Source organism: Erythranthe guttata, chromosome 1 (genome assembly GCF_056151865.1).
Source record: "Erythranthe guttata isolate IM_541 chromosome 1, IM_541, whole genome shotgun sequence".
Classification (NCBI taxonomy): domain Eukaryota; kingdom Viridiplantae; phylum Streptophyta; class Magnoliopsida; order Lamiales; family Phrymaceae; genus Erythranthe; species Erythranthe guttata.
In genome coordinates, this window is record NC_142533.1 from 6,994,619 (window position 1) to 7,014,018 (window position 19,400).

Genomic DNA, 19,400 nt, shown 5'->3' on the forward strand with positions numbered 1-19,400 from the left:
AAATAATAACAATATAGGGGTGCATTCATAATTTCTATGAAATAGTATACTGTTTAATACCATTCCACAAATTGCATTGTGGGAATATAAATTTATTTTAGTATAGAATTAACATCCACAAAAATATTAAAACACCACTAGAAGTGAAAGGGAGTTTTAATATTTAAGATTTTTTTAAGTGTATGCAATTCGGGGTTTTTATTTAAAATGAAATTTGGAATTATTGTGTGGAAACGCGTTTTTTTAACTAAAATTCATTTTTTAGTTAACATAAACAAAATAAAGCATAAACTCATTTTTTTAATTAAAATCCCAACTTTTATTTTGAATTAAAAAAAACCAAATTTTGATCGATTTTTTGCCGATTTTTGCCACCGAGTTTGACCGCTCCGAACCGCATCAGACCGCTTAAAACCGCCTCAAAGGCGAAAAACCGATTTTTCAAACATTTACACTGAAATCGTAAAGGTTTGGGACCGCCTCCGTCTCGGAGACTGATTAATCGGCCATAACCCATTTTTTTAAAATATGTTTGTTAACCCTTCAATATTTTATTTCGTTACCATAATCCTATATAAATTATATATATATGCTATAATTAATATAACATAAAATGGTGAAAACTAGTACTATTTTAAATAAAAAATAATAAAAAATATGTACTTAAAATTTTATTATTTTATTAGTACCTTTAAAATATAATATGAAACGATGTTTTGCCATCCTTAAAAGATTAAATGCAATAAATTATTAGAATGATTTGGACTATTTAACCTGTTCCCCTAACTTTTGATCTTGGGTCCGCCCCTGCCGCTACCATATTTGTTGTTAAGTAGTTATTTTGCATAAGATTCACATGGTATAGTGAATTGTATTTCATTGAATAGTTGTACCATTTGTTTGATATAATTTCACTTAATTTCATATCCCGTTTTGTGTTTTGTATTTTTTTCTTTCTAATATTTAATTTCATTTAATATGTGAGAATTCAGGATTAACCGATAAAGTTTATATTTTTTTTCTTCCTTATTTTGTATTACTTGAATTAGATTTGTTGCAAAAAGATTTTTGCTTACTTATTATTATTTTTCTCATTTTGAGACTGATCTTCGTATCTTTTTGCTTACTTATTCTTATTTTTCTCATTTTAAGAGGCTGATCTCCATGCATTACAACGGGGAAGTACTAGTATTTAGGATTATGTAAAACTCTCCTCACAAGGTTGTGCAATTAGTTCTTTAGTTGTCACTTTATTTTTGTATAACTAAATACAAAAACGAAAGGAGAGAAATAATAATAAATACATTGAATAGAAAAGGAATGGGTAAATTACACCCACACTGGTATGCTTAAATAATTTTAAGGTTCCTGTGATATCGATAATTACACTCACCCCTGAAACATAGTTAGAAACTTTAATGAGATAATTCATTGGATACATTATTCGGATAGAGTTATAACAGATTACTACTTTCAGCTAGTGGTGGAGACAACATAGAGTTCTGAGGTGACATGATTCCTCCAACATTTCTTAAATCACACGTAGCTCTTTGTTGTCTGTACCACTTCCGGAAACTAATAGTTCGTTAATACTCTATCGGAATAACGTATCCAATGCACTATCCCATTAGAGTTTCTAACTATATTTCAAGGGGGTGAGTGTAATTATCGATACCACAAGGACCTTAAAGTTATTTTAAAATACCTCAGGGGTGTGAGTGTAATTTACCCAAAAAGAAAAAAGAAAAGAAAAGAAAAAATAAAAAAGAAAATAGTAAAGGGGAGAAACGAAAACCAGGGCAGGAGCAAAAGAGCCCTAGTAGGCAATAGCTGCTGTTTGTCATCTTCTCTCACTCACTCCCTCCGCAACTTCGCCTCTCTCTCTCTCTAGGTAACAATCCAATCTTCTGCTTTTCTTTGTTTTGTTACCAATTGTGCTCTTTCTAAATCATTTTTAGTTTTTTGAATTTGCGTGAATTTGTAATGGTGGTGGGAGGTTTGCTTCAGCATTTTTGCTGTTATCCATCTATCTGCAATTTTTATCTAATTTATATCCGCGCACATCTAAAATCCGATTTTATTGTAAAAAATTGATGTTTTGGACCAATATCATAAAACCTAGGTAATATTTATTAGCATTCCATTTTGCTGCCCTCATTTGTGTTTTACAGAGGTGTTGTATATGTATGTGTGTGTGTGTGTGTGTGTGTGTGTGTGTTTGTGTGTGTGTATTATTGAGAGCTTTGAATTTTTCAAATTCTCATCCCTTTTGGGTTTGAATTTGAAGTTGAATCCGTTTTTTGAGGCAAATTGTGTGGGCTGGGTATAGTGGAAATGTTGTTAACTGATGCTGTAGTTTAAATATTTTGTTCCTTTACAAATCGAGGGTGGCCAACGACACGCTGCTAAAACGGGCTTATTACTTTGTCCTATGATGATCTTGTGTCTATATAATGCTAACATGAATCGGTTCTTGATTGCATTTTCTCATGTTCCCCTATTCATCCAAAAATGTGATTATGTGAGATATATCATGTATCTGGACAGTTGTTTATCGAGACTTGCATTATATAGAAGCTTTCCCCGAGATAAATATGTTGTAGTGTATTAACGGTAGAGTTAAAAATGTAATCTTTGCTTAAAGAACGAGGTTGAACTTCTGTTATTGTAACGGTCTCTTATTTTGCCAACTTCTTACCCTTGCCTGCTTATTGATTGATTTTCTTTAAGCAGACGTCTGAAGTTTATATTACTCTGCTGAAATGGCAAGTAGAGAAGAGTTGGACATTGACGATGATTTTAGCGAACTCTACAAGGCATACACTGGACCTTTGGGTTCTACTGCACCAAATTCACAAGAAAAAACGACAAACAAAAGATCCCATGCAGGTTCTGATGAAGAAGAGGAAGCCCGTGACCCGAATGCTGTTCCGACGGATTTTACCAGCAGAGAAGCTAAGGTTTGGGAAGCTAAATCTAAAGCTACAGAGAGGAACTGGAAGAAGCGGAAAGAAGAAGAAATGATCTGTAAAATATGTGGTGAATCGGGTCACTTCACTCAGGTACTTCTTCGGCCGTATTCGTTGACTGTGTTTGCTTTTGTTATAATTCTTTTCTGAGTCCCGTTGAGTTAGGTTTTGCCAAATGAAGTTCTGAAGTTTGATAGTCGAGGGAAAATACTTCGTTTGCTTAGAGTGGTTATAAACTTATAATGTGGATACTTTATTTTTAGGGTTGCCCATCTACTCTCGGAGCTAATCGGAAGTCGCAAGATTTCTTTGAAAGAGTCCCTGCAAGAGAACCCCACGTGAAAGCTTTATTCTCAGAAGACGTAGTGAACAAAATCGAGAAGGACATTGGTTGTAAAATCAAAATCGAGGAGAAGTTCATCATTGTCAGTGGCAAGGATAGGCTGATCTTGAAAAAGGGTGTCGACGCCGTTCACAAAAAGAAAGAAGAGGCTGAAAATAAGGGTGTCCATAAATTTCCGGAAGAGGCTCGGCACAAAGGTTCTTCTAGCTCCCCAATCTCCCAGTCCAGATCAGTTGAACGTAGAAGTCCTTTTACTTCTCGGTTAGGAAGATTTGATCCCCAAAAATCGAATCCCAGCCCTAACAATGATCCGCATAGGTACGGGAGACAAGATAAAGTTGTTGAAGACCGTGTTCGTGAAGATTTACAAAAGTTGTCAAGTGGATCTCCCTATGGTAGGTTGCACCGTAAATATTTTAGTAACTTATATAGCATTGTTAATACCGTAGTTACATGTATGGATCCTCCCCTAGGATTAATGGTCTCTTTTTTTTTTCCTTGATTTTTGCAGCAAGAGGTAAGTTCTTAGGGCTAAGCGTTATGTTCGATTCTGATATTACTTTCATGGTGGGTTCTGAATTGAAAAAAAGGGATGGTCTCCCGAAATGAATTCTCTAAGAGGGGTATAAGATAGTGTGTGTCATGATAAAGCTGCAAACCATTGTTAGAGAATCTTGAACGGATGTGCTTAACACAATCTTCCTTTGGTGAAGCTTACGGTAGTGACGGAGGCAGAGGTCGGTCGAGCTATTCAAAGTCTCCGGCACGCCCCTCCTACATAGGAAACTCTTATAGTTCATACGAAGGCCATACTCAGAGCAGAGGTGGCGGTGGCAGCAGGGCGGAAGCGTGGATTGACGGCAGAGGTGGATCGAATATGCAGCCCGGACATAACAGCGACTACCCTTCCTTTCCCCAGACATTGGAGGAATTGGAGTTGCAATTTAAACGGGATGCAATGGAACTTGCAAGAATTCGAGATAAAGAAGAAGATGATGAAAATTTGAAGCACCGTGAGGTTTGTTTATGCTTCGATATGGAATTATTTATGTTTGTCCAATAGATTAAAGAATAAAATACGTGTCCGCTCGAATTTCTTGCAAGCTTGATTGTGTGCATTCGCGATAAGCTTCAACTTGAGTATTGAGCAAAATTTATTTATGGGTAAATTACAACCACCCATGAGGTATGGTCAAATTACGAAAACCCCCCTCGTGTTTGGGTAATTACAGCCACCCCTCTCAACTATAAATCTTATTACACGTCCACCCTTGCGGTTTCAAATTTAGTGAAATCTTCGAGATTATATGGAATATTATCACTTTGTAACCGCTTTATCCCATTCGAACTCCACATTTTGAAGCAAGATATCATAAGATGTGTTTTCTGGCTTGTATATATCAGATTGTGGTGCATCAGAAACTGTATTTTTACACAAAACGAGTACAAACTAGAGCACCTTCCACGAAACCTAGATGATTATGTTGAATTTGACATCATAAGGGTGGAAGTGTAAGAAAAAATCATAGTTGAGGGGTAGATGTAATTATCCAAACAAGAGGGGGTTTTTCGTAAATTAACCATACCTCAGGGGTGGTTGTAATTTACCCTTTATTTATTTATAATTGTTTATATGCACCCTCGTATTTTTCAAGATTTAACTTAGATTTACAACTAAACTTTATGTTGGTGTTCTTTCGATTTTTAGGCTGTTAGAGAAATAAGGGAAAATTTTATGAAGAAAGTGGCTATGTTGAAGGGCACACACGCGAATATGTGGGAAGAGTTTATTCAACTCAAGTGCCAAAGGATGCAACAATCGCGTCACAATATTTCCGCACCTTCCTTCAGCAGTTACAGACAAACAAATTATTCAGAATTCGATAATTCTTCGGGCAATCCTTATCATTCTGGAACCAGCACACACTCAAGGGGCGGAAGGTATCCAAACACAAACGACAGTTATACTTCTTCTAGGCCCCACGATAGTTATGACGACTTTCAGCGCCACAGGCGTGGTGACGACTTTGGGAAACCCTACAACAACTGATACTTAATTGGTTCTTGAAATTTGAATGTGGTGAGTAGTCTCTACCCCTTAAACTTTCTTCTCTCAACGTGTAATTATTTAGGCAAAATTCGGGTTACGGTGTATAGTTACTATTTAGATTAGAATTCCAAGGTAAATTACAAGGATCCCGCAATTAGGAAGGGCAATTTTGTGAATATTAGAGTTCAAAGTTGTTAGTGCAGCAGCTGCAGATTTGGCAAATGTGGTCTATATATGTATATTTTCTATTGCAATAATTAGCTAAATTACCGCTTCACAAAATTTTCAGGGTGCAATTTGTCTACAAGCATTGAATTGGGAGCACTCTGTTTAGGTAAGTAAGCACGTTTTTTTCTCGTGTAGACATATTGTCGACTCTATAAGTAAGGTATTATTAGTTTCTCTAAATCGTGAGACCGCCTATGTAACCTGAAGAGTTTTCTGGCATGTTGTTATAGATTTTTTTCGGATGCTTTGGTTATTGGTATGAATTGATTGGTTTATTTAGATTGGTAAAACTGGTGTTTATTGATTTTGTCGATGTTGGGAACATTTTCAACCACGTTTTTAATCGGTTTATAGTGGGTTGAAATAAATTGTTTTCCAAACATCGAATATCTACAATTTCATTGACTTGTGCAATCATTTTCGTACTGAAACCATCTCTTGAAAATAGTTGCTTCATTTTGTCGAATTTTAATTTATTTTTGCATGTTTTGAACTTTATAGCAATAGTTCAGCTTTAGATGAGATAACGACTATCCGTCGAGACTTGTATTGTCAGTTTGCGAGCGTAGCATAGAACAAACTGGAATGCAACTTCGATAGTATAAGATTACTATCACAATCGGGCACCACATTAGTTTTGGGTACATCTTGCTGAACGTTAATAACTAAATTTACGAAAAAATTAAATTACGGACTAAAGTTACTGTTTTTCGTACACAATTAAGAAACTCTGTCTCTTAACATTTTCTTCGGGGAAAGAACTAGGTTTAAATTTTCGTTTTCGTTTTTTCTTTTAATTGTTTTCGTAAGGGCAATTTTCTAAACACGCTTGCAACCTAATTTCCTTTCAATTAAACAAGGACATCTGAATTTTGGCATTTTGCTAAGAAGTCCTCTATTATTCACAAGACGAAGTTGCCAGGCCTTCACATCTACTTTATTCCCACTCGCTGCCGCTGCCATCGCGTCCGATTTTGCACTTTTTGTTGGAGAACATTAAAAAAATAAATTTGCATCCTACATTTTTATTTAAGATTTTAATGACTAAAATTAATAAACTCATTATCCAAATATTTTAAACATCAATTCTAAAAATAAGACGTAACAACTTATGAACTCTTAAAACAACATATCGGAGGTTAGAACTTGTCAGTTGTTTAAAATAAGCTTAAGCTCCTGTCAATATATAAATTCTTCAAAACATATCATAAGTTGTTTAATACAAGCTTATAAGTTCCTAATTTGTTTTTGGTATTTTTTTTTTAAATCTTAATTGTTTAAGAAATAAGCTGTTAGAGAGTTCCTATAACATTGAAAATACAAAATTTTACTTATTTCATATCCAAAAAATATTAAAATCAAATTTTTAAAATAAGATCTAAAACTTTATCAACTCCTATAAATATAACATCTCATCATATGCGAGCTTATAAGATATTTTAAATAATCTTGGTCAAATATGCTGTTAGTTTAATTAAACACCAGGTGGTGTTGGAATATTTCACATTTAACTATGAAAAATGCATGTATTTTTGTTAAAAATAACAAAAACGACGTTCAAACGACTTTAATTAATCAAAATCTTTATAAAAGGGGATTTCCTGGTAATACAAGTAGCGTTAATGAGCTAAATAAAGATTATACACTCGATAAAATACATTAATTGATTTTTAATTGTTCATCTGCACATAATCGCATACAACAATGTGTATGTATGTTTAATGAACAGTGGATATAAATATAGATATCCGAAGCAACACTAGTCACTAACCCTCCGAGTATTTTTGTTAAAATAAGGGTCTATTTTTTTCTTTTTAATCAAAATTTATATAATTATTTTAAAGGGTAAATTACAACCACTCCTGAGATATGGTCAAATTATGAAAAAATCGCCCTCTTGTTTGGGTAATTACAACCACCCCTTAACTATAAATTTTCTTACACGTCCACTCTTGCGATTTCAAATTTAGTGGAATCATTATATAGAATATTATCACTTTTGTATCTGTTTTATCCCATTCGAACACCACATTTGAAGCAAGATGATCATAATATGTGTTTTTTGGGCTTGTATATAATAGATTGTGGTGCATCAAAAACTGTATGTTTACACAAAACGAATACAAACTACAGCACATTCTACGAAATCCAGATGATTATGTTTCATTTGATACCATAAGGGTGGAGGTGTAAGAAAAAAATCATAGTTAAGGGATGGATGTAATTATCCAAACATGAGGGATTTTTCCGTAAATTAACCATAACTCAGGGGTTGTTCTTTTTAACTCTATGTATATATGGGTTTTTGGCACTTTGTCACCCTTGAATTACACAATTTTGGCACTTTGCACCTTTAAATTGTAAAATTAGCAGATTGCACCCTTTAAACATAAATTGTTTGGCACTTTGCACCCCAAACCACTTTTGGCTTAGAAAGATTACCTGCAACTTGCTGAAAACCTGGAAGATTTCGCAAATTTGTAATTTCTCTAATTATCTATTTTCTTCCCCCAAATTTTAATCATCTTTCCACCATTTTTAGCTTTCATCCTTTTAATCAAAAAATACTAAATTCTTCTTAGTCATTTCTATTTGCCCTAATATGTAAGTTCTGAACTAAAACTCAAGAATGGCCAGAATATATAGACAAGAGTTTGATACCACACCTTCAGAAGATCAAGTTTTATTCCACGGTAATGCTATTTTTTTTTATCATTTTTTGGATCAAGACTATTCAATGTAAGCACAAAATTCCTCCCATCATGAAACTAATAGGCATCACCTCTCTGCCACCAAATAAACCTCCGAGTAGCCTTATTTCATTTGACTATTCAAAACACAAAATTTAAGGTTCGCCCTAAAATTTCCAATTACATTATTTTTCAAACTCAAATGCGAAAAAAAACAAAGAAGTGATTTACTACTATTGTTTAGTGTTTATACTGATTTACCACTGAAAGAAATGGCTAAAAAGATTTTAGATTTTTTTGATTAAAGGGACGAAATATAAAAATGGTGGAAGGATTATTAACAATTGGGAGAAGATTATAGATAATAAGTGAATTATGAATTTGCCCATCTTCCAGGTTTCCTAGCAAGTTGCAGGTAAGTTTTCTAAGTCAAAAGTGATTTGGGGTGCAAAGTGCCAAATAATTTATGTTTAAAGGGTGCAATCTGCCAATTTTACAATTTAAGGGTGCAAAGTGCCAAAAGAGTGTATTTCAAGGGTGCAAAGTGCCAAAAACTCTGTATATATAAATAATCTCAATCCTGTGCTGTAAAATCGACGATCTCCAACACCGCCCGCGCTACCTGGCCGCCGCCGCTCCCCGGACCGCTCTCCAACTCCGCCACTACTGAGATGGCGGCCATTGAAGAGAATTCACTTCTCGAATCCGTAGAAAAAGGAGTTATTGACTCCACACAGAAAAAACGCAAGAGAAACAGGAAGAAAACGAAACCAACACCACAATTAGAATCGAGCGGCGAAGAGATGAGAGAAGTAGAAGCCGACGATAATGGAGAAAAAGAAAAAATCGCAGGTGCGAAGAGAATTAAGAAAGCGAAAACAACCCCAAAATCGGAAGAAGAAAACGGCGGAGAGATGAAATTAGAAGAAGAGAGAGAGAAGAAGGGGGAAGAAGAAGAAGAGGTTGGTTTGAAGAGAGAGGTGAAGAAAAGTGGGTCCGGAATTATGAGCGCCGCCGCCTTTGCTGAGCTGTCCATATCGGAATCGACTATGAAAGCCATCAAAGACATGGGTTTCCAGTTCATGACTCAGGTTATATAATCCTCCTACCTTTCGAAATTGACGAAAAATTGTATTTGTTTTCTGTGTTGATTTCATTGCCCTCTTGTTTTTGGAGATATGGTGGAATTTCCAATAGATTAATTAATTTAATTTTTGTGTTCATGAAGAATAAGATTGCATACGTTCTGAGATATTATTAGATATTGTGAACATTTAGGTCGCGTTTGGTTGGGGAGATTAGCCGTTTGTTTGGTGTTTAGTATCCCAATAACTTGCCGGGTCGACCCGCAAATATTATGTTATCATGGCTTATGTTGATCCAATAGTACAATTGGGTTTTATTAGATTATTTAATCTTATCTTGGCAACCAAACGAGGCCTAAGAAAGAATGAAATAGGAATGTTAGGAAATCGTAGCTTGTATTTACATAAGGTTTTCCTTCGTTGTTTCTTTTGTTACTGAGTGGATTGTGTACATATTGTCTCGTAGTGTGTTCGCCTTAATTTAATCACGATTTCGTGTCAAATTAAACTCTGTACTATCTTACTAATTAAATACGATTAAGGAGTCGAATCAAACTCGGGTTTTGATATAATTTGCATTGCCATCTCTTCCACTGTACGCTGTTAAGTACACCATTAAAATTACATGGAAGCATCCTTTTCCAGCTCCAAATTTCGACGCCAATCGTAGCTACTCAAGATTTCCTTAGAGCTTGTGTTAGTGAATAGTAGAACTTGTTTTTAATCAGTAGTTAATTAATTAATTAATTTATTTATTTGTGTATTGGGCGATGAAGATCCAAGCTAGAGGAATTCCACCACTTTTAGAAGGCAAAGATGTTCTTGGAGCTGCAAGGACAGGTTCCGGGAAAACATTAGCCTTTTTGGTACCGGCTGTTGAATTACTGTATAACATCCATTTTATGCCTCGAAATGGTGCGGGTATAATCGTCATTTGTCCAACTAGGGAATTGGCTATACAGGTATATATATACATTTTTTTTTTTTTTTTTCATTTGACTCGTGAACATGTATTTCTAGATATGTAGTGTGTTTGGAGAATTAAACATCGAATTCATGCAGTTTGAGATAAAGGGCATCCTTTATTTTTTTATTATTCGAAAATGTCGGACCAATTTTCGTTTTTTTTTTGTCTTTTTTCTTTATTTACAGACGCATGATGTAGCAAAAGAGCTTTTGAAGTATCACTCACAAACACTAGGACTGGTAATTGGCGGTGCTTCACGAAGAGCTGAAGCGGAGCGCCTTGCCAAAGGAGTTAATGTTTTAGTTGCAACGCCCGGTCGACTTCTTGACCATCTTCAAAATACTAAAGGCTTTATTTACAAAAACCTAAAGGTATATTCCCTTTCCTCTCGATGCCAGTTCTTCCTTTTTTTTTTTTTTTTTTTTTTCTAATTAGCATTACGTGATGTATGTGATTATTCGGATTTTCAATTAAATTTTTTAGTTGATTTTTTTCTGTTCGAAATTGAAGATAAGGGATAGTAACTATATTTTCTTTACTGCTTTTTGTTTGGAAAGTCGATTGCATCCGATTATTTACTACAGATGAAAAACTTATGCACATGCTAATGGTTAATTATCTTCTCGTGATTATTGTCCAAATTGCATATTCATAGTTGAAATTCGGAGTTTCTATCTTATCCAAAATTTCAAGAAGATATCCTCGTGCTTTTTTCCTTTGGTGAAATTAACTTCGATTTTCATTTTTTTTCCGTACGGCGCAGTGCCTTATAGTCGATGAAGCTGATAGGATTCTGGAAGCTAATTTCGAAGAAGAAATGAGGCAAATCATCAATATTTTGCCTAAGGTACTTTTTAACTAATATGGTTTTGAATTTTGATATACCACTGAAATTGTTTTACTCAACGATTTAATTTTCCCCTGCTTCATATTTTCCCTTCTATTCTCGAGAAGTGTACCTCGTAAATACTTAATAGCCAATAGTATGGTACCGTTCGAATAATACGGTAATAGTTTTAATGTAATTTGTCAAGTACAAATATCTAACACGGCAACCTATATGCAGGCGAGGCAAACAGCTCTTTTCTCTGCTACACAAACGAAGAAGGCAAGACAGACACTCTTTAACTGTCGTTTTCAGAAATAAAGAAATTATCGCGAAGAAAATATAAAATAATATTAATTCATAAATACGTCTGGTTTTTGTCTTGCTTTTCAGGTTGAGGATCTTGCACGCCTATCGTTTCAGACAGCTCCTGTCTACATCGATGTGGACGATGGAAGAAAGAGGGTAATTAATATATACTAATATTTTTTTTACTATTATTTTTATTTTTTATTTTTTTTGGAAGAAACTTTTTAGACAAATTATTTACTATTATTTGAGTGGCGTATATTATATATAGGTCACGAACGAGGGATTGCAGCAAGGGTACTGTGTTATCCCGACTGCCAAAAGATTTATTGTTCTCTTATCCTTCTTGAAGAAGAACCCTTCGAAGAAAGTGATGGTTTTTTTCTCAACTTGCAATTCCGTCAAATTTCATTGGGAACTTTTAAGAAATACCGGGGTGACGTGCCATTTTATATACGGCAAGCAAAAGCAGCAGCAAAGAACCTCTACGTTTTTCGAATACTGCAAAGCGGATGAGGGTATCTTATTATGTACAGATGTCGCCGCACGTGGTCTTGATATTCCAGCTGTGGTATATATAAGCTATTTTCACTTCACTCAATCATGATTTTCGACGAATCAGGATTTTTTATTTTATTTTATTATATATATATATATATATATAGATATATATATATATATATATATATATATATATATATATATATATATATATATATATATATATATATATATATATATATATATATATATATATATATATATATATATATATATATATATATATATATATATATATTTCTTGCACTGGTTGATTTTTATGTTGTCTTTTCCTAGGATTGGATTGTGCAGTATGACCCCCCGGATGAACCGAAGGTGATTACCAACTTTCGAGAAATTTTTTGCTGTACTATCCTATATCGTTCCGATTCTTCCTCGTGTTTATTTATTTATTTAAAAATTATATTATGTCGATATGTACAGGAATATATCCACAGAGTGGGTCGAACAGCGCGTGGAGAAGGTGCAAAAGGGAACGCGTTGCTCTTCTTAACTCCAGAAGAGTTACAGTTTCTTAAATACCTCAAGGTCTGATTTTTATTCGTTTCAATATGTCATATATAATAATATTTAAAATTGGTCAAACATAAATTTATGCTTCCTTTTTGAAATTAATTCCTGAATGTATGTTTTTCGGAATTTCAGGCTGCAAAAGTGCCGGTCAAAGAGTACGATTTTGATCAGAAGAAGATACTAAACGTCCAATCCCACTTGGTAATTTCTTTATTTTTGAGCTTTTAGTTTCATTGAATCTCGTTATTCTCAAATCTGAAGGAAATTAATACTATTGTCTCTATATGCAATATGATACGATACAGGAACTCTTACTTTCGGAAAACTCTGAGTTAAACAATTGTGCTAAAGACGCATACAGATCGTACATCCGAGCCTACAACTCCCACTCTATGAAGGACATTTTTAACGTTCACCGCCTTAACCTACGGGTACTTCACTTCTATTCTTATTTTCACTTATTTTATTTAGGGTAAATTACAACCGCCCCTGAGATATGGTCAATTTACGAAAAAAAACCCTCTTGTTTGGATAATTACATCTACCCCTTAACTATGATTTTTTCTTACACCTCCACCCTTATGGTGTTAAATTCAACATAATCATGTAGATTTCGTGGAATGTGCTCTAGTTTGTACTCGTTTTGTGTAAAAATACAGTTTCTGATGCACCACAATCTGATATATACTAACCAAAAACACATATTATGATTATCTTGCTTCAAAATGTGGAGTTCGAATGGGATAAAACGGGTACAAAAGTGATAATATTCCATATAATCTCGAAGATTCCACTAAATTTGAAACCGCAAGGGTGGGCGTGTAAGAAGATTTATAGTTGAGGGGGTGATTGTAATTACCCAAACAAGAGGGGGGTTTCGTAATTTGACCATACCTCGGGGGGTTTGTAATTTACCCTTTTATTTATTGTAAGCGTGTTGGTTTCGTAATTTGACCATACCTCGGGGGGTTTGTAATTTACCCTTTTATTTATTGTAAGCGTGTTTTTCAGGCAATTTTAATTGTACTGAATTTTGTTTGTGTGAAAAAAAAATATTTTTTACGGTACCTGTATCTCTACTAATCACATTGTCGCATCCAAACGAGGCGTTGGTATCTTTCAAAGTAGTTTCTTGAAATTAATTTTCTATCATGCATTTTTTTTAATCAATTTTTTTTTCTTGAATACGTGGTGATGTTTTTGGCAGGATGTGGCTGCTTCGTTTTGTTTTAAATCTCCTCCGAAAGTGCCCTTAAACATAGAGAGTAGTGCCTCAAAGTTCAGGAAGAAATCACGTAATAGTCGAAATGGATTCAGCGATAGCAATCCTTATGGGAGGAGAGGAGAAGTATGATATTCGACAATATGTTCGATTAGTTATTCTACGTTTCTTTTTTTTATTTATTTATTTTTAATTAGCGACAGCATAAACTCGTCTGGTAAAGTGGGAATCCAGAATAGGGCCTTGGCTTATCAGTTTTGTAATGAGATTTTTTGAAGTTTATATTCTGTTAGGGCAAATTACGCTCACTCCCCGAGTTATGGTCAAATTACGAAAACCCTCCTTCTGTTTGGGTAATTACAGTCATCTCCCTCAACTATGTATTATCTTATGAAAAGACCACTCCAGAGGTAAATTTAGGGATGTTAATTCGGTAAAACCAAACCGAAATTTCGAGACGCTAACATTTCATACCGTTTACTGAACTAAATATACGAACTGGTTCGATAAATAACTAAATTGTATAAATTTTATGTAAAAATATTTAAAATGAGGGGTGGATGTAATTATCCCAACAAAAAGGGGTTTTTCGTAATTTTGCCATACCTCAGGGGTGGCCATAATTTGCACGACAAAAATATTACAATACCTCAAGAGTTTTAACAAAAATATTACAATCCTAACTCTGTTTTCAGCTCGACAATTTGTTTCGAATCTTATGCAATTCCCTAACAACATTTGTTATCGACATCCTTTCTCCCGATACTTCCTTTGAGCATTGCAACCCGATGCTCATAATAGAGCACACACAACCCTCAAACACATCGTCATTCTGGCGAGGACCTATTCGAATGAGAGGATCTACAATTTCCATTACGCGATTCGGAAATGCTGCTTGAACGAAATTGTGAAGATTGACATGATCCATAAACGAATCATCCGTGGGCCTTCTACTTGTGAACATCTCCAAGACAAGGATACCGTAACTATACACATCCCCTTTCGTTGAAATCGAGTTAATCATGCCATATTCTGCACTTAAAGTTCGAGTTATTAGAAATCGTAGGAATAGAGTCTAATGAAGATCAACAGACAATAAAATGAAGTCGTACCTGGCGGAACGTAGCCGATGGTACCTTTGATCCCAATTGTGCTGCTGATGCTGCTGCTTTCATGTGGTGGTACTACGCTCGAAAAAATCTTGGATAAACCAAAGTCACCAACACAAGCCGTCATATCCTCGTCCAAAAGAATGTTACTTGGTTTCAAATCGCCATGAACAATTATCGAATCGGTCCCACAATGAAGATACTCAAGTGCTTGAGCAACATCAATGGCGATATTGAGCCTCTCAGTGATGTCGAGATTTCTAAGTCGTGCATCGGATCCTTCTTCTCGTTCACCGTTGTAGTACAACCATTTGTCTAGACTCCCGTTCGCCTTAAACTCGTAGACCAATGCTTTGAAATCGTTTTCTTGGAAGTCTATGCTTTCGCAGACACTTAGTATTTTCAAAAGATTTCTGTGTCTTATGCCTCTGAGGGCATTGCATTCCGCCGAGAAGCTCTTAGAGGCCCCTTTCGTAACAAGATTGAGCACTTTCACAGCTATAACCGTCACCCCGTCATCGAGAATACCTTTATAAACGTGCCCAAATCTTCCGAATCCCACTAGGTTAGCCTCGGCGAATCCACCTGTTGCTTTAAGTAGATCATAATACGAGAGCCTCAAGAAAGGGACTCCGGCGAATGATGGTGGAGACGACGGACTTTTTTTGGATGCTCTTATCTTGTAAAGAAAAATGACGAGGCATAGAATTGCTGCAACTCCGGCTATCGGGATCACGATTTTTAGTGGAGTTGACAAGTTTTTCCGTGAAGAAATTGGCGACGATGACGATGATGAAGGGCAAGGAGGAAGGTTTAGCTCAAGAATTCCTCCACATAGTTGTTTGTTTCCTTGTAGAGAAATTGCGGTCTTATTTTTAAACACTCCGGTCGTTGGCACTCGTCCTTGCAATCTATTGAAAGATAGATTCAATTGTTGAAGACGAAGCATACCAAAAGAACTTGGGATTGTTCCAGATAAATTATTTCGCGAAAGATCCAAATTTGTCAAGCCCATCAAAGAACTTAATCCCTCGGGTAGTTGTCCTTCGAATAAATTGCCCTCGAGATCGAGTTGTTCTAAGCTAATGCATGTTCTTAAAGAGTTCGGAATGAGTCCGGACAACCTATTGTTGGACAAATCTAAGATTGCTAGGTTTTTCAATGATCCAACTTCAATAGGAATGGAACCCGTCAATGCGTTGTAAGATAGATCCAATGAAATCGAAAGGACGGGAATAAGAATCTCTTGAGGTATAGATCCAATGAGATTGTTACGAGAAAGATATAGTTCTAGCAAGTTGGAGCAGTTACCGATACTCTTAGGAATATGCCCGGAAAAGTTATTTCCTTGCAAATACAAATTCGTCAACAAACTCAATTTTCCAAAGTTAGTCGGAATATCACCGGTAAATCCGTTATCACCCAAGTCAAGAACATACAAATTAGAAAGTGTCCCCATGCTCAACGGAATAGGACCCTCGAGTTTGTTGTTGTAAAGTTGCACGAGTGAGAGGCCAACAAGGTTTCCGATACCCGAAGGAATTTTTCCGACAACTTGAGTACTATAAATTCCTAGTGCACCGAGATACTTAGACATGTTGGCAATTGTGTCTGGAATCGTACCACTAATAAATGGATTTTCACCTAGATCAAGGTCTTGTAGCTTTGTGCAATTCGTTAGCGATGAAATAAAACCAATATCATCGTTAATAAAGGTTGTTGCGGCATACAAGGAACGAAGGCGCGAAAGGTCGTCAAACTGAGGCATTCGCCCGGTGAAATTATTAATTGATAACACCAACCGTTCAAGGGAGGAGGCATTCGAGAGAGAAATTGGAACACCCCCACTAAATTGATTTTGCGCCAAGACGAGTTCCCTCAAATTTGGGAGAGTGAGGCCTATGTCATAGGGTATGGATCCTTGAAGACTATTCGAGTAGACTTTAAGCGAATATATAGTAGACATATTGAAGAGACTTCGAGGAATCGTACCGCTTAAGTTGTTGTCACCTAAATCAAGAATTCCTAGGCTTCGAAGTTGGGCCAAGGACTCGGGAATTTCTCCACTCAAGCTGCAAGATCTTAACGCAAGTTGCGTAAGAGATGTTAGGTTTCCAATGGATTGAGGTATAGGGCCCGAAAGTAGTTTGTTCTTTCCTATGCCTAGATCTCTTAGTTTCTTCAAAAGTTGGAGTTCCGGAGGTATTGTTCCAGAGAAATTGTTGTCGATCAAGTTAAGATAAACTAGATTTCTACATTGGGAAATGTTTTTCGGTATTGTTCCTAAAAAGGAATTATTGCTAAACTCTATATACATAAGCCGTCTTAAAAGACCGATTTCTTCGGGAATTCGGCCGCGGAAGCTATTGTTATTGAGATTAATGATCCGGAGAAACGAGAGATTACCTATATGAGGCGAGAGCGATCCCATCAAGCCGCGAGAATACAATTTTATGGCAACGACTCTATCGGGATGCATGCGACCGCATTGGATGCCGTTCCAACCGCAGAAAGGCGTAGATTCGTTCCACGAGTTTAGAGCTCCATATGGATCAACAATGGCTTGTTTCATGGCCAACAATGAATTTAAATCTGTTTGGTTAGTAGACCATGCAGTTATTAAGGATGAACAAGAGAAGATTAAGAAAGAAAGAGTTATAATCATTATTGAATTAATTGCCATAGTGTTTTGGAGTGATGGTTCTTACTTGATTTTTACTCATGACTTGTGCATATGTATATATATTTATTTGTAGTAGTGCATGATTTGATTTGCAGCTTGGAGGGTGGGTGGAATATATGAATAATTCAAAGTCGTCCATCAAGTCTACGCATTAATAAGTTTTGTTGAATTTTGCCAAAACCTTTCAAATGCTTGATTGATTGTGAATGAGACATCTTGAATAATTAATTGGTATCTTTTCAAATAAGCCAATCAATCAGTATTTATTCATCATAAAGAGCTCCGGATAATGAATTCATTTACAAAAAAGTTCACATATGGTCCAAATTTTTATAAAAGACTAAAATAGTCCCTTATACTTTAATATGCTCAAATTTCATCTTTAATTTAATTTAACCTCAATTTGACCCCATATTTCACAAATTATTCAATTTTGACCCAAAACACATTTTATGGACAATTTCGTCCGCCACCGCCGTTGACCGCCGGTCTCTGGCGTTCACTTCTTCTTTTTTTTTTCTTTTTTTTTCTCGTTTTCTTCCGGATTTTTTCGCCGGTTTTCGGCGTTGACTTTTTCGATTTCTTTCTTTCTGTAACATATTTTCTTTCGTTTAAACAACAATATTGCTGTGATTAACAGTAATATTAACTATATTACTGTTAAACACAGGAAAATTAACAGTAATAATAACTATACTACTGTTTAACACAGTAATATTGCTATATTAATCTCTAACACAGTAATATTAACACAACAAAACTCATTATTATTGTGTAATAGAGTAATATTACTATGTTGACCGTTCAACAAATGTAAACATAATAAAAAGCCAAAAGAATTAATATTATTGTGAGTGACAGTAATATTAGTATAACAACAGTAATATTACCGTCAACCACAATAATATTACAATAATAAACATTAATATTATCGCGTTACTCCGTAAATAACTCAAACAAACAAAAAAAAAACAAAATAATAACATTGATATATTGACATCAATATTGTTATAACAACATTAATATTACCCTCAACCACAGTAATATTATTGTGTTTACAGTAATATTACAATAATAGACAGTAATATTATTACGTTACTCCGTGAATAACTCAAACAAAACAAAAAAACCCAAATGTTAAAAATATTGATGTGGTTGACAATAATATTATTGTGTTTACAGTTATTTTACTGTTAATGACAGTAATATAATTACGTTGATTTGTCAACAAATCAAACAAAATAAAAAAAAATAACAAATAATAATAATAACAATATTACGTTAATTTACTGTCAACGGCAGAACAATTACATAAATGTATTATCAACGACAGTTCAATTACGTTAATGTACTGTCATTGACAGTATAATTACGTTAATTTACTGTCTGTGACTGCACAATTACGGTCAACGTTTAGCGGCGGACGTAAGAAATAAAAAAAATAAAAAAAACACTAATAAAAGTCAACGCCGGAATCCGGCGGCGGAAAAAAGCAGACCAAAACAAAAAAAGAAAAAAGTCAACGCTGGAATCCGGCGGCGGAGAAAACAGACCGGGAAAAAAATCGAAAAGTCAACGCCGGAATCCGGCGGCAATTTTTTTTTTCTTTTGAAAAAAAAAGTCAAAATTGATTTTTTTTGGTCAAAATTGATTAAATTGGGGTACAATAAAAAATTGGGTATAAATGGTTGGGGGTAATTTTATCATATACATAAATATTTCCTTTATTTATAATAAATATTAAATGGATGTGCTTATTGATGAAAGAGATATAGCTCATAAACCTAGAATAATAAAAATGTTTGTTAGAGACATATATATGAAAAAACACCTAATTAATAAATA

General features: G+C 34.9%; 3 protein-coding genes across 3 annotated transcripts; 2 read left to right on the top strand and 1 right to left on the bottom strand.

The window, feature by feature from the left end:
- Positions 1–1,757: 1,757 nt before the first annotated feature.
- LOC105962296 (Zinc knuckle (CCHC-type) family protein) lies at positions 1,758–5,880 on the top strand. The gene is made up of 6 exons (XM_012986598.2): positions 1,758–1,891; positions 2,734–3,062; positions 3,233–3,707; positions 4,026–4,330; positions 5,021–5,392; positions 5,652–5,880. The coding sequence occupies exons 2-5, from the start codon at positions 2,763–2,765 to the stop codon at positions 5,360–5,362; spliced, it is 1,422 nt and encodes a 473-aa protein (XP_012842052.1). The 5' UTR covers positions 1,758–1,891; positions 2,734–2,762; the 3' UTR covers positions 5,363–5,392; positions 5,652–5,880.
- Positions 5,881–8,840: 2,960 nt separating this feature from the next.
- Positions 8,841–14,072, top strand: LOC105962298 (DEAD-box ATP-dependent RNA helicase 51). The gene is made up of 12 exons (XM_088819138.1): positions 8,841–9,371; positions 10,142–10,327; positions 10,518–10,703; positions 11,096–11,179; positions 11,399–11,440; positions 11,552–11,623; positions 11,739–12,038; positions 12,305–12,343; positions 12,452–12,556; positions 12,674–12,742; positions 12,847–12,972; positions 13,749–14,072. The coding sequence occupies exons 1-12, from the start codon at positions 8,952–8,954 to the stop codon at positions 13,893–13,895; spliced, it is 1,776 nt and encodes a 591-aa protein (XP_088675264.1). The 5' UTR covers positions 8,841–8,951; the 3' UTR covers positions 13,896–14,072.
- A 261-nt stretch (positions 14,073–14,333) lies between these two features.
- Positions 14,334–17,599, bottom strand: LOC105962299 (uncharacterized). The gene is made up of 2 exons (XM_012986600.2): positions 14,876–17,599; positions 14,334–14,795 (listed from the first exon to the last, which is right to left on the bottom strand). Exons 1-2 carry the CDS (start codon positions 17,553–17,555, stop codon positions 14,455–14,457), a joined length of 3,021 nt encoding a protein of 1,006 aa, XP_012842054.2. The 5' UTR covers positions 17,556–17,599; the 3' UTR covers positions 14,334–14,454.
- Between the last annotated feature and the right edge of the window lie 1,801 nt (positions 17,600–19,400).

What these genes read in the sequence shown, in the direction of transcription:
- LOC105962299 (XM_012986600.2), bottom strand. Translation starts at nt 17,555, where the DNA reads ATGGCAATTAATTCAATAATGATTATAACTCTTTCTTTCTTAATCTTC. An exon ending in CATCGGCTACGTTCCGCCAG is followed by an intron (nt 14,796 to 14,875) that starts GTACGACTTCAT and finishes CTTTAAGTGCAG; the next exon opens with AATATGGCATGATTAACTCG.
- LOC105962298 (XM_088819138.1), top strand. Translation starts at nt 8,952, where the DNA reads ATGGCGGCCATTGAAGAGAATTCACTTCTCGAATCCGTAGAAAAAGGA. An exon ending in GTCTTGATATTCCAGCTGTG is followed by an intron (nt 12,039 to 12,304) that starts GTATATATAAGC and finishes GTCTTTTCCTAG; the next exon opens with GATTGGATTGTGCAGTATGA. An exon ending in TTCACCGCCTTAACCTACGG is followed by an intron (nt 12,973 to 13,748) that starts GTACTTCACTTC and finishes TGTTTTTGGCAG; the next exon opens with GATGTGGCTGCTTCGTTTTG.
- LOC105962296 (XM_012986598.2), top strand. Translation starts at nt 2,763, where the DNA reads ATGGCAAGTAGAGAAGAGTTGGACATTGACGATGATTTTAGCGAACTC. An exon ending in AATCGGGTCACTTCACTCAG is followed by an intron (nt 3,063 to 3,232) that starts GTACTTCTTCGG and finishes CTTTATTTTTAG; the next exon opens with GGTTGCCCATCTACTCTCGG. An exon ending in GTCAAGTGGATCTCCCTATG is followed by an intron (nt 3,708 to 4,025) that starts GTAGGTTGCACC and finishes CCTTTGGTGAAG; the next exon opens with CTTACGGTAGTGACGGAGGC.